The sequence below is a fragment of the Leishmania panamensis genome (genome assembly GCF_000755165.1).
Source record: "Leishmania panamensis strain MHOM/PA/94/PSC-1 chromosome 20 sequence".
In the NCBI taxonomy this organism is placed as follows: domain Eukaryota; phylum Euglenozoa; class Kinetoplastea; order Trypanosomatida; family Trypanosomatidae; genus Leishmania; species Leishmania panamensis.
The window spans coordinates 604,779-617,721 of record NC_025866.1 but is presented as its reverse complement, the minus strand read 5'-3'; the positions used below and the strand labels follow the sequence as shown (position 1 = coordinate 617,721).

The 12,943-nt window shown below is 58.3% G+C and overlaps 3 protein-coding genes across 3 annotated transcripts; all 3 read left to right on the top strand.

Annotated features, from left to right (window-relative positions):
• Positions 1 to 249: 249 nt before the first annotated feature.
• LPMP_201370 (hypothetical protein) lies at positions 250 to 1,290 on the top strand (the record flags this gene model as incomplete). The annotated part of the gene is made up of 1 exon (XM_010700036.1): positions 250 to 1,290. One exon carries the CDS (start codon positions 250 to 252, stop codon positions 1,288 to 1,290), a length of 1,041 nt encoding a protein of 346 aa, XP_010698338.1.
• Positions 1,291 to 2,021: 731 nt separating this feature from the next.
• LPMP_201360 (hypothetical protein) lies at positions 2,022 to 7,625 on the top strand (the record flags this gene model as incomplete). Its single annotated transcript, XM_010700035.1, has 1 exon — positions 2,022 to 7,625. The coding sequence occupies one exon, from the start codon at positions 2,022 to 2,024 to the stop codon at positions 7,623 to 7,625; it is 5,604 nt and encodes a 1,867-aa protein (XP_010698337.1).
• A 1,489-nt stretch (positions 7,626 to 9,114) lies between these two features.
• On the top strand, positions 9,115 to 12,594 carry POL1A (mitochondrial DNA polymerase I protein A, putative; the record flags this gene model as incomplete). Its single annotated transcript, XM_010700034.1, has 1 exon — positions 9,115 to 12,594. The coding sequence occupies one exon, from the start codon at positions 9,115 to 9,117 to the stop codon at positions 12,592 to 12,594; it is 3,480 nt and encodes a 1,159-aa protein (XP_010698336.1).
• Between the last annotated feature and the right edge of the window lie 349 nt (positions 12,595 to 12,943).

Sequence of the window (12,943 nt, the reverse complement as noted above, 5' to 3'; positions counted from 1 at the left end):
CACACACAGGCACACCACCCGTCCCTCCACTCTGCTCTGCTTCCCCTCGACAAGAACAATACCTTCACCCTAGAAGCAAGCCACTGTTTTCTCCTTTACTTTTCTTCCGCCTCTCTCTCCCTCTTTACCAACTGTACGCGGATTCAATCGCATCCCCCTCTTGCGTATTTTTTCGTGTGTGTGTGTGTGTGTGTGGGTCTGCCATTTCTCTAGTCCTGACCTTCATACACACATTCTCCAAGATCACTCATGTGGGGATTTGAAGCATACGCAACGGGACTCTCCACGACACCAAACCGCCTCGGCGCACCTCTCACAGGGGTCGCACCAGAGGGAGATGCAGCAGCACCACCGCGGCACCTGTGTAAGCAGAATCGAAACAATGACCTGTTCGATGCACAAGGGAAGCTGCTCAACGCTGTGGAGGCACGCAGCGCGACGATATGGCGCACTCATCACGCATTTAGCGGCCGCTGCGCCCTTGTGAACCTGACTGCCACCACCAGTGGTGTAGCTGCCCAATCCTTTGGCGCTCCTGGATGGGCGGAACAGGCATGGAGGGCATACCAAAGCTGGTCCGTTGGTTTCCACGTGCGCTCCGTCACTGCCAACGAGCCTCACATTCTCCTCAGCATCGCACCGGCGTACTTCCCGAACTTGGTCTCCGCCACCGGCGAAACCCGCGAGGCGGATGCGGCAACGCGGGCAAGCCTGCCTTGTGCCCCCTCAATGGAAGAGGAAGTGATCTACAATAAGCGCGTGCTGGAGACACCGCTGATCTGGGAGGAGCCATACGCGCTCTCGGTGGAGTGCACGACGCGTGGGTTTTTTTTGTGGAGTGATCACTGGGGCATCTTCGGCAAGAAAATCGCTGACCGCTGTCTGGAAATGCGCCAGGGCGGAGCGAGGCGAAGCGGAATGGCGACGTTGCCCTCTCCTGATCCATCCCCGTCCTCTGCTGCGGTGGATGAAAAGCTGGCGCCGACAGCGTACGATGCGGCACTGCGCCTGCGGTGGAGCATCACGGATACAGGAAATAAGAGCAGCACTGAGAGTGGGTCTGCCAAGGCGGTGTCTGCTACATTGTCAGTGGAGCTGAAGGCCATTACTGGCGATGCAGCGGCGGGAGCAGCAGCGACGACACGCGGGGCGAATGTCAGGGAAGAGTTTTGGCAGCATTTGGTCGACCTTTCCCTGCCGCTCGACGACGTGGCGTACAAGGCTGCTTTTCGCCCTTACGTGACGCTAATGGAAGGCGGTGACTCAGTAGAACTACTTGAGGTCAGTTGAACGTCTGCCGCGGCTTACTTCTACGCTTGCGTGCCCGTTCTTTGCGAGGAGCGAAGAGACATCGGGGATGGTGTCTTTGCACCTCTTCCCCGTGCTCTCTCTAGCTGTCGCTGTATGGTTGTGTAGGAGGCACGTCCATTTATTGCTCGACAGCCCAAGAGTATACGTGAGAGGAGGGGGGGAGGCGGCAAGACTTGGGGGCATCCCACCTCTGTTTTGAGTGCTAGTTTTGTTTTGTGCTTGTGTATTGCGTCCTCGTCATCTGGAAGACAAGTCGAAGGCATGCGCGAATTATAAACCGCAAGGCGTCACGATAAAGGAAAAAACTATGTGAGGCCATGAGGTATGGCGCCTTCGCTCATGAACGTGATGGGGATGTGGAAGTGGGTGCTGATTGAGGCGACTTACGTAGAGTTTGGGACGACTGCCAACCTTATCTTCATCTCTCGCAGGCATCATCAGTCACTCTCTATAACCTTCACTTGTTTTCTCTATCTGTGTATCCATGACCGGGAGATTTTTTGCTTGCCAGCACGAGTTGCCAAGCGCACCGTGGGGCTCCTTCCTCTTCCTCCTCCTACGCCTCTCTGTGCGTCTTTTTTTTTCCTCTCGCCCTCTTGCTCTGCCACTCCACAAAGGGCACCTCCATTGATGAGCTACACCTTCCATCATCCCACTACTTACCCCAACCCCACTCTCTTCCTTAGTGCATTCGCTGCCTCGTGCTCGCTATGTCTGAGCTGCCGTACGCTATAGCAAACAGCGCCTATCTCTTCCTTGTACTGCACCTTCTCTTTGTGCTGACAGTTGTGTGGCAGAGCATCGTCGCAGCAACGCTTCTCGTTGCTTTCTTCTCCTTCTCTTGTCTGGAATCAGTGACGTCGGGTGTGCCGGAGACGAGGCAGCAGCCACACGGATCTCCGAATGCTGAGCATGTGGTCGTTGGGTCTTCAACCGTAGACGTGCAAGAAAAAGAGGATGGCGGCGGCACAGAGGTGTTTGTGTCAGCCGTGCATGCCACTCGCGAGTCGCCATCGCTGCCACGCGAAGACCGCAGCTCTGTCGTAATCACGAGCTGGATGAAGCGCAACGATGACCTTCTGTCACCCGCCGTGGACCCTTCAAGTAACAGCCGTGAAGGTGAGCCTTGCAGTGATGCGGGCAACACCTCTGCTGAGCTGTATTCCCCTCTTCGAAACGGCGCTGACGATACAATCGCCTACGCCGGCTCCGCGTTGGACATGCGGAACACTGAAAGGCTAATCGCTGAGAATGTGCATACCGAAGCGGGCCATGACGACGAGCAAATGGCGGTGCAGCACAGGCGGCGTGACGCACCAGCGCCTCAGTCTCAGGTGCGTGTGCAGTCCTTTTACCTAGCTCCGCGCAGCGGGTGGGTGTTTGCCACCGCAGTCACCAGTTTCGCCACTGTGTGTGCGTCTGGCGTCCTGTTTGGGTGTCTCTACACGTCAGAGCAAGCGGATCTGTCTTCCGCAGACTCAACCTTACCTGGATGGGTTACCACACCAGCGGCCGAGTTGTTTCTCACCGTCTGTTTTGGTGTTCCAGTGGACAGTCCAAACGCAAAGCGGCAGTTTTGTTGGACGGCTGCTTGCCTGGCCGTCGTGAGTTTGACGAGCTGGTGCTTACTTCTCTGCCGGGTTCTGGGACGATGCGCGCATGAGGCTCACGAAGCGGCGTCGTTGACGGTGGCGAGTTCGTTTGTGACGAGCACCTCCACGTGGTCGCGCGTACGAGTCTGGTGGAACGTGGCAGTGCGACTCCTCGCTGGCTTCGTCACATCGGCGCCGTACTCCGTGGTGTGGGTGTGCGTGGCGGGTGTCGGACAGGCGACCACGCTGGGGCTACTTTCTCTGGCGGTAGCGATGACGACGGTGCTACTTTTTTCATCGCGTGTCGGGCAGGTGCAACGGCAGCGTCAAGGTAACCCCCGTCAACGGCTGTGGAGTCTCTACACCTGCATGCTGCTGTTTCTTTGGGAAGTGCAGGTGATTGTGTTGCTGCCATCAATCCAACAGTCGCTCAAAACGACAAGTGTGTGGGCCAAACACGGCCGCTGGCTCGCTGCTGTCGGGGCAGTGCCAGCGACGTCCCACAACTCGATGCCATGCTGGCGCATCATTGCAGCCATTGGACTGTGGTGGGCCGGGGCAGAGTTTGTGTGCTACTACGGTTCTGTCTACGGGACCTCTCCGGTGGCGCGCTTCAATGGAGGGCGGGAGCGCCGCGCACTCTTACGGCGAGGACTCGCGCAAAGGGATGGGAAGCAGTGGTCGGATGCGATTGGCCAGCAGCGAGCGGCGCACGGCAAACTACAGGAGCTGCGGCTTGAGCGTGACGCCTATCTTTTTCGATCGTCTCGAGGAAGTAGCGGCAGTGGGCGGCGGCGTACGTGCGCACCCCAGCAGCATGGGACATCGTGGTGTGGGAATCACCAGTACGCCCAACACGACAGACAACACATGAGTGGGCATGCGCCGTTTGGCACCAGCGTCAGTCACTGTTGCTGGCTGGACAGAGGTCACTCGCAGCACCTACCATCCTACCTCAGCAGCCGCAGCGATAGTCACGAGTACTACCTGACCCTCTTACACAATAAACCTTTCCCTGCCAGCAATGCACGTGTGCACGGAAACAACGCTTGTGGGACCGCTGACACACTGAGGAGCTCTCCACTCTACTCGAACTCCTCCGTGTACGGCTGTTTCCCGGGGCGGCCTGTGCCGTGGCAGTACTCCGAGATCACATCTACGCTGCCGAGCCTGACGATCACGGAAAGCGAATCCACAGTTGGGCTGATCGCCGCGACAGCAACCGTGGTGCTGAGTGAAAGTGCTGCCGAACCACTGAAACACCATGACAGCGAGGTGGAGTCGTCGCCGTACATGTGGCAGGGGTGGAGCCGGGCACCAACACGAAGCCCGGGTCGACGCGGAGTGGAGGGCAACGAAGATGACGCTGGAGTCCGCCACAGAAGCTGCGGAGCGTACAGCAACGGGGAGCATAGCGTGAATCGTTGTGCCTTGCCTCTGCAACACTCGTGTGCGCACTACCCTTACGCCTTTTCTGTTGCCTCTTCGGGCCCTCGCGCGAGTCACTCGAGGCTGAGTGGAGTCACCTACGTGGATGTTTCTCTGCGTCCGAACGGCAGTAGCGGCGGTAGCTCTAATCAATGTTGGCCGCCGATGACCTGCGGCATGCCACCCGGCGCGTCTGTGGCCGATGGCGCATCTTCATTCGAAGAAGCCGCTGCACGTCAATGCTTATCCTTGCCACCCAAAGACCAAGCACGTCCTGAGCAGATGAGAGCCGAATACACCACGGCGCCGCCCACAATGACCAGCGACGGGGGGGCGCAAAGGACCGCAGACGCTTGTGCCCTTGTGTCCTCACTGCTGAGGAGTCTACGTAGCAGAGCCCGATTGGCCGCACATAAAGTGCTGGACCTGCTCGGCGACTACCTGCAGCGCCATACAGCACCCCTTCCAGCAGAAGTGGACGATTCAGCAGGTGGGTGCCCAACCGGCCCACGTGCCGACGCACCGCATGCTCAGCGGCAACGATGTCGTCAGTCCATGGAGAGGATGACCAAGCACTCGCAAGCAGGCTTTACATCAGCAGCGCTATCCACGGATGCAGAAGGAGTCACGGCGCCGCTGGGCACCCTTGTGGGTGCACCTCCTTCCAGCACTTCTCACCCTGAGACTGTGCACGTCCGTTCTCTGTGGAAAATGCTAGAGCTTTGCGCAGTGCAGCACTGGCCGTATCTGTGCGCACTGCTCATGCTGGTCCAATTCACTGTGAGTGGCACGGCCGTCAATCTCGTGCCGTCATTGGCGAGCATTGTGTACGCACTGCTGCAGCGACCCTGGCCGCCTTTATGGTACTGGCGCTTGCAGATGCTCTTCTCCAGCTTCGTCTTCCTTGTCAAGAGTGGTGCGCGTGTGTACCTCCTCACCATGGGGCCATCTGTGAGTCTGACCACCTGTCGCTGGCTCAGCCTGCTGGTGTTACGCGTCGATGTGGCTGCATCAGCCGCTCCGGCGGCGCCATTGCTGTCCCCATTGTCGTCCATCATGTTCGGCAGCGAGTTTCACCGCTACATGTGGGTGGATCTTGCGTTGAGTGGATGTGTCGTGGCGGCTGTTGCAATCCAGTGGTCGATCGTCTATCCGGACCACTGCGTATTGTGGCGTCGCGAAGGCGAGGGTGACGCGCCGGTAAGCGTGTCGGCGGCTGTCCTCACTTCAGTGGAGTCCACTGGGGCTCCCGCTCACGAAAGACGTCATGACAGTCCGTATCGGGGCGTGGCAGAGCTGTGTAAAATCTGCAAGCGTCATCTGCACTGCTGGAACGCGCACCGCTGTGGCGCTGGTGCCGATTACTACGCCGCGCAACTCTTTTTCGACGGACTCTCACTCGTGCTCTTTGGCTGCGCCTACTACGCCATTGTGCCAGAGGGCGCCGCCATTTCTGAAGGCAACCTTCTCCACGCCGTGCAGCAGAACCACCTACCTGGCATCTTTGTGGTCACCGCACTGGGGCTCGTCGTTGTCCTCTTCCTGGAACGCATCCTCTATGTGCTGCAAGCCCTTGTCGCCAAATACGTGTTGCACTTCTTCCTGGCCACTGTCTACCACGCGCTCTACGTGCTCTGGCACACCGTGCAAGAGAGCAAGAGAGGCCGCGGTGCCACTACCTCAGTCGCCACTACGGCGTCGGTATCTCTGCTGCTCGCTGCGAAGTTCGCCTCTCTTTGGTGTAGCGCACTGCAGCTACGTCACGGCTACGCATTGCACCGCCTGCATGATCCCTTCACGATCAAGACCGATCTGCTTCATTGGGTAGGCCATGTGACGTTTCGCGCTGTGCCATTCCTGATGGAGCTGCGTGTTCTGCTTGATTGGTCGTTCAGCGCCACAGCATTGAAAGTACAGCATTGGATGCTACTGGAGGACATCCACCACACGGTGTATCGGCGCTACGTGGACATGCACGACCTGCACTACACAAGCCACCACCAAGGTCGCAGCTTCCCCTACCTGGTTCGGCTCTACCAGGGCGTGTTCGGATTCACGGTCATTCTGTTGGTGCTCTTCTTCCCTCTTTTTTGGTACTCAACGTTTAGCCCGCAAGTGCGCGCGAGCCACGTCACAGCCTGGTCGACAGAGGTGACCTTCGCTCGGATGTCACCTGTGCCGCTGTTCAGCGCCGACAGCACCGTATGTCCGTCCAGCTTTCACGACGTAGCAGCCCTTTTTGGAGGAGGTACCGTTGTGAGAGCCGAGAAGCTTCTGCGCTACGCTGCCGCCACGGACACGTGGCAGACGGCGCATGTCGCACCATGCAGCACTCGGATGTGGTCCTACACACCAGCAGCTCTACGGGAACTTCTCGACCGGCTCGGTAAAACAACAGACGCAGTTACTCTTGTTGTGCGCAACCGTGTCACCCGTGACCGTGCAAGTGAGCCCACAATGATCGCGGTTGACTTTGAAGAGTCCTACACGCTGCCGCCTGCCTCGCAGGCTCTTCTCGCCGATGCACTAAAGGCGTGGCATGCAGCGGATAGCGCTGACTCAGCGGACACGACCGATTATTTGGCAAGCCCGTGGCGTACTGTTGTGGTCCCATTACCGTCTCTGTACGCGCCGTATGTGCTGAGTTCTGGAACGGGCATCTCATTCTTTTCAGGCCTGGACGTGGGAGGGGTGAACTGCTCGTTGACGCTGCACCGCGTGGGGAAATACAGCGGGTTCAGCTGCTTAACATGCGATGAGGATGGACAACGCAACACTGCAAAGAACACGCTCGCCACCGACGCACCCACCAGCCCTGCAGGCTCATCGAAGATCGCGTCCGCAGTGGAGATCGATGAAACGTCAAGCCCACTGGCGTTCGTGATTGTGTCCAAGAATGTGGCAATCGTGCAAAGCAGTTTTTCGCTGATTCCGAGCGTTGGCATCATCGCTCTCTACACGAGCTTTGTTTTGGTGATGAGCAGCTACATTCGTAACTCCTTTGCTGGCGATGCGCACCGAGTCGTGCTCTTGCAGCTGGCCAATCCAGAACCAGTAGCGGAGCTGCTGCGCTACCTGTACCTCGCCCGCTCCTCTGCCAACAGCGGGCAAGTAGGTGACTTGGTCCTGGAACAGCTTCTCTTCGTGGAGCTTCTAGACCTCCTCCGCTCACCGGAGCGCCTTCTGCGACTAGGCGGCCGTCGCGTCGACGACTACGCAGATTCAACGTACCGGCAAGCGCTCTTCGAGGCAACGAAGCGGCCGTTTTCGCTGCCGGAGGGGCGCAGGAGGTAGTTGAAGAGCCTTGCAGATGCGGCATCCTTCTTTTTTTTTCTGTTTCCGAGCTGTGCCCTCTTGTGTGTTGCTCGGTGGCAACCCGTTAGGAAGCATCACAGCATCCCTCAACTTCTCTCGCTCGCTCGCTCAGGTGCAGCTCTTGAACCGGATTCTGCGTGCGTGGTTGCGTGTGGTCCCTTTTGGTGTACATGCGCGTGGCTTTTTTTTTTTTCACCACGTCGCGTGCAGCACATCAGCATGGCAAATATGACAAGGGACACACACGCAGACACACACGTGCATTGTCAAGATGGTTGCGGAGAGGCGCTCTGCAACGTGTTTGTCTGCGCCTCTTCTCTCCTCGCCCAGTGCGTGCTCTTGCTCATACAAGGTGCTGTGTGAGTGTGTGTGTGTGTGTGTGCGTACGCGTGGATTACCATTTTTCCTTTTTGAGTACTTCCCCCCCCCTCCCCTCACTCCCACCGCTCTATTCGCTGCTTTGCCTCTTCTTACCGTATTTTTTTGTTTTGTTTTTCCTCTCTCTTTACATGAGCGTATGCCGTCCACTGGACCCCCTCTGCTCTACATCTCTCTTTCTCTCCTCTTCTCCCTCTCGCTGTATTCCCCCACCCCACTTCTGCGCTGCTCAATTTGTACACTCTCTGCTTTGTTAGCTCCACTAGCACATGTATGCCTCTTCGTGTTCTCTGTTTATGACTTTTCCATCTCTTCTGCCGCTGCTCTCTCCTCGTTCCTGCCCTTCTCTACCCCTCCTCCCCTCCTCCCTTTCTGTGTTCTTCTTGCAAAGCTCCCTAACACGCTCGCCAACACACACGCTGACAAAGACACCCAGACGCGGGGCAGAAACCCGAGAGAATGCCCACAAAATGCAAGAGGGAGAGAGAAAAGGGGGAGAGCTTACTGTCTCTCGCAGCCTTCCCACCCACGCCGCTGATCATCCTCTCCCATCTACAAGGCGTGTCTCCCTTCCTCCCATCCGCTCCATCTCTTTATTTCCTCCCTTCACCACCTCTCTCTTCACCTTTCCTCACCGCCTCTCGGAGAGATCACCATTGACGGAACGAGAGAGCAGAGGCCTTTCGTCGTGCTCTTCACATTGTCTCCTGTTTGGGATGCTCCTTTTCTTTCTCCATTTGTTTTCCTTGGCGCCGACATTGGATTATCTGGACTTGCGCGATTGCATGCACTGCTCGACATGGACCCTTTTCAGCGAACGGCTGATGTCACGCGCTACTCCTTTCGAGTCGTGCCAATGACACACCGCAACTCCACGGCCGGGACCAAACCGTCTGGGTCTGCCTGCTCCATCCCTGGTGGGAGCCCGTCTTCCCCCTCTGCCAGAGGAGGAGCTCCGGCCTTTGGCAACCTTGCCTCAGGACTCCCTCAATGCGAAACGACGGCGTGGATACAGCCAAGCTTTCAGAAACCGCTTGAAAGTGAGGAAACGACACGGAATGTAGAAAAGTGGCGTCAGTTCGGGCTACAGATGGGGACAGCGGTTTCGTCGCAGCCGTTACCTCCGTTAAAGCAGCAGCAGGGGCAACGCCTGCAGCCACAGACCATCGTCTGCCACCGCCCCGAGCAAGACACGTCCACCAATTCCTCTCTCCTATACCGCCAAAACACGCGCCTCCACAGCGCTGAGGCCCCAAACGAGGTCCAACTGCGACGTCAGTGCCGCCAGAGCAGAGCTGCGGCGCTAGGTCTTCCATCACATGGCGACCAAAGCAGCGCACATGCCTCTCCGTGGCCTCTCCCTGAGGCCAGCTCCAAAGTCCGTGCCGTGGTGAAATCTGCTCTCGAAAATGACGATGTAGTTGTCCTGAGCGACGATGGCGAGCATCACGCGGATGGTGAGAACACCGTGTGCCAGCGGCAGACTGTGAAGCCCCCGCCACGCAGCGTGTTGCGCACTGACATCCGTAGTCCGGCACCGGCCACGCTGTCCAAGCATGTCCCTGACACAAGCGACGGTGCCTGCGCCGACGTCACGCGTCAACTGCAGGCGGATCTGGCTAAGCTATCCGAGAAGGTGCAGCACAGTAGCGAAGCGCAAAGGTGTGGACCCCCGAAGCGCAACGGCGGCGGCTCTGGCGGCGGCAAAAAACGGAGGAGAGAAACGAAGACGACGCACCACAATGACGGCGACGAGGAGGCGGAAGCACGCGAAGGCAGTGAACGGGACGAGACCAGCGCCGCCATGCAAGGACGGAGTACGTCCAGCACTGACGCTCGAAGGAAGCTAACTGCACGGAGGCGCGATTGTGCCAGCACCGATACCGCGATGGACGTATCCACCGAGAAAAGAAAGCGCACGACAAGAGGGCACGGTGGCGGCGACGCTATCTTCCACGGTGTCTCTAACCAAACTGTGCAGGCAATGCTGACTCCTCGCACTCTCTTCTCCTTGGCTTCTTCCGAAGCTGGCGGGAGTGCAATGTCGAACCTGCAGAGTGAACCGGCTGCGGTCGCCACAATCTCCGTCCCCTACGTCTATCTGCAGGAGTCAGCTGAGGGGCTGTTCAGCGACGTGCGCCGTGCCCTTAACGACCCGGATCGTATCCAAGCACCACCCCTGTTTGTCGGCGTGTTAGCCCTCAGTGGCAATAGCATCGCAACCTCCACACTCGCAAGTGTGGAGTGTCGCACTAACTTTACCTACTACGGCAGCGGCGCCAAGACTGCGAAGCACCGCGTCTCGTGCTGCTTCTCCTCCCCCGACCCTGTGCGCAGCCACCAGCACGTGGAGCTTGTTCTGATACGGTGGAAAGACGGCATGTACGGGCTGCCGGCACAGACCGTTGGCTTGACGTTTCTGTGCCGTATCCTCACGGAGCTACCCGGAGTGGAACTCATTACCTTCAACGCGCAGGTGCTCCTGGTGGCACTACTCGCTTACTGCAAGGGCACACTGTGGTCGTACTGTGTCAGTGATGTGCGCGTGATGGCGTGGATGGCTCAGCTGCACGTGGCAAGTACTCTGTCGAAGCCTTCTTCCCCCGCGTACGCTTTAGCGGGGGAAGGCTCTGCCACCACCGTGGCCGGGGCAAGTGACACGGACACCAGCGTTCTCTACGACTACGGGCAGCTGCTCTTGCACGTTTGCGGTGGGAAGCTACCACCGAAAGTGCAGCTGGAGAAGACAAGCCATGCAGAGCGCCTCTTGCCCGCAAGGGGCAGCTTTGCAGAAAGCACTGGAACTGCCGTTGCAACAACACCTGCGCCACCTCTGACGCCCGCACAGCGCCAGCTAGCCCATCAGGTGTACTACTTGGCAACCGTGTACCGCAGTCTCTACGGGCTGCTGGGCAGCAAAGGGCTCCTGCAAGCATTTCTAAGGCAGGAAAAGCGGATTGCGCCTCTGCTGGCGCTTCTCAAGTACAATGGCATGCCCGTGGATCTGCATGAAGTTCGTCGCTACCAAATGAGCTGCGAGGCGGAGATGGCGCGGCAACGCGGCCTTGCCCACAAGCTTGTCCCGGAGCTCGGCGAGGAGTTCAACATACAGAGTCATGATCAGTGCCGCAAGGCACTCTATGAGGTGCTTCAGCTGGGTAAGTACTTGGTGCAATCTGAAAGTACCGAAGTGGTTGGTACCACTGGTCTCATAATCACGAAAGGGGGACGACTGTCGACGGCGGAGGACACACTGCGTGCCCTCGCGCGGCATCACGAGTTTCCTGCGTGTCTGTTGCGCTATCGCAAGGTGTCGAAGCTGAGGCAGACATATATCGAAGGGATGATGAGCTACGCTGTGGTGCGCTCCAGGTCGAAAACAAGCCCACCTGTTTCTCGCGACGGCGTTGGCACTGAGACAGAAACTGGTGGCGCCAGGGAAGGGCAGCAGCAGCTGTACGACGATGATGAGCGCGCCGCCGCCGAGCCGCCGCCGTTGCTGAGAGAAGGTGTAGATGTGAACGACGACAGTCCATTTGTGGATCGCCGGCTTCATGCGGGCAGCAACAGGCACAGCACTAGCGGCGCCGAGCCACGGCCAGCACGAAATCAGCGGAACGGCGAGGAGGAGGCGTATACGATGCAGGCAGACGAGGTCATCCTTCCTGCGACTGGATACGCCACACTGCACCCAAACTTTCTTCAGGAGGGTACGGACACTGGACGACTATCCTGCGTTGAGCCGAATCTTCAGAATCTTCCACGTAATGGCATCACATCCACCGAGGAGGACGGCGAGGAAGACCTTTTGGGGTTTCGAGGCTGCTTTGTCGCAGCTGCCGGGTGCGTGCTCTTGTCCATAGACTACCAACAGATCGAACTACGCGTATTAGCGCACTTGTGCGGCGACCCCGCATTGGTCAAGGCCCTGACAACCTCGGCGGACATTCACCAGACGATTGCCGAGGTGGTCTTCAAGAAGAAGCCCATCAGCACTGAGGAGCGCAGTCTGGCCAAGCGCGTCGTCTTTGGCGTGCTCTACGGCGCTGGCCCAAAGACACTCGCGACGCACATGGGTGTTACGGTTGATCGGGCGCTGCACATCACCTCGTTGCTGACAAATGCCTTTCCCGGCATCAACACCTATCACCGCCGCGTCATCGCGGAAACCCGCGCCAATGGGTTTGTGCGCACTCTCAGTGGTCGCCTGCGGTACCTGCCGGACATCTGCAGCACGGTGCTCTCGCGAAGGTCGTACGCGGAGCGGCAGGCCTTCAATAGCGTAGTGCAGGGCAGCGCCGCGGACGTGATGAAGATGGCGATGCTCGCCGTTTCGAAGGAAGTGCTGCAGCGCTATGATCGCTCCGACGTGTCCCTTCTTTCTCAGATCCATGACGAGATGGTCTTCATGGTGCGCAAGGAGCACCTGCGGACGGTGGTGCCGCTGCTCTCCTCAGCAATGTCGCATGCCATGCAGTTGCTCGTGCCGCTGAGTGTAACGGTCAAGTTTGGCACGTCGCTGGGTGACTTGCAGGAGTGGTCCGTGGAGCAGGACCTAGGCGTGGGGTAGACGTGTAACCGTTCGCCGATAGCGTGCCCACGCACATGCGTGTGGAATAACGGGAGGGGAGACGCGAAGGTGCGAACCCCTTCAGAACTTGCGAAATTGCTGCTGCTGCTGCTGCCTCTCTGCACGTCATTCACCATCTCCTGGATTGGCAGATGTGGGCTTTCCTCGCTGTACGGGTTCCACTGCGCGGAGCACCATATCCCCCCTCGCCATTTTTCTTCCCTTTTTGGAACCGGAGAAAACTTGAACAGACGTTCATCTCGATCTCCTTGAAGGATGTGGCGCTCGACAAACCATTAGCGATGTACCTACATTCTCCTCCTCCTTCAGTAACAATACGAGCTCGAGA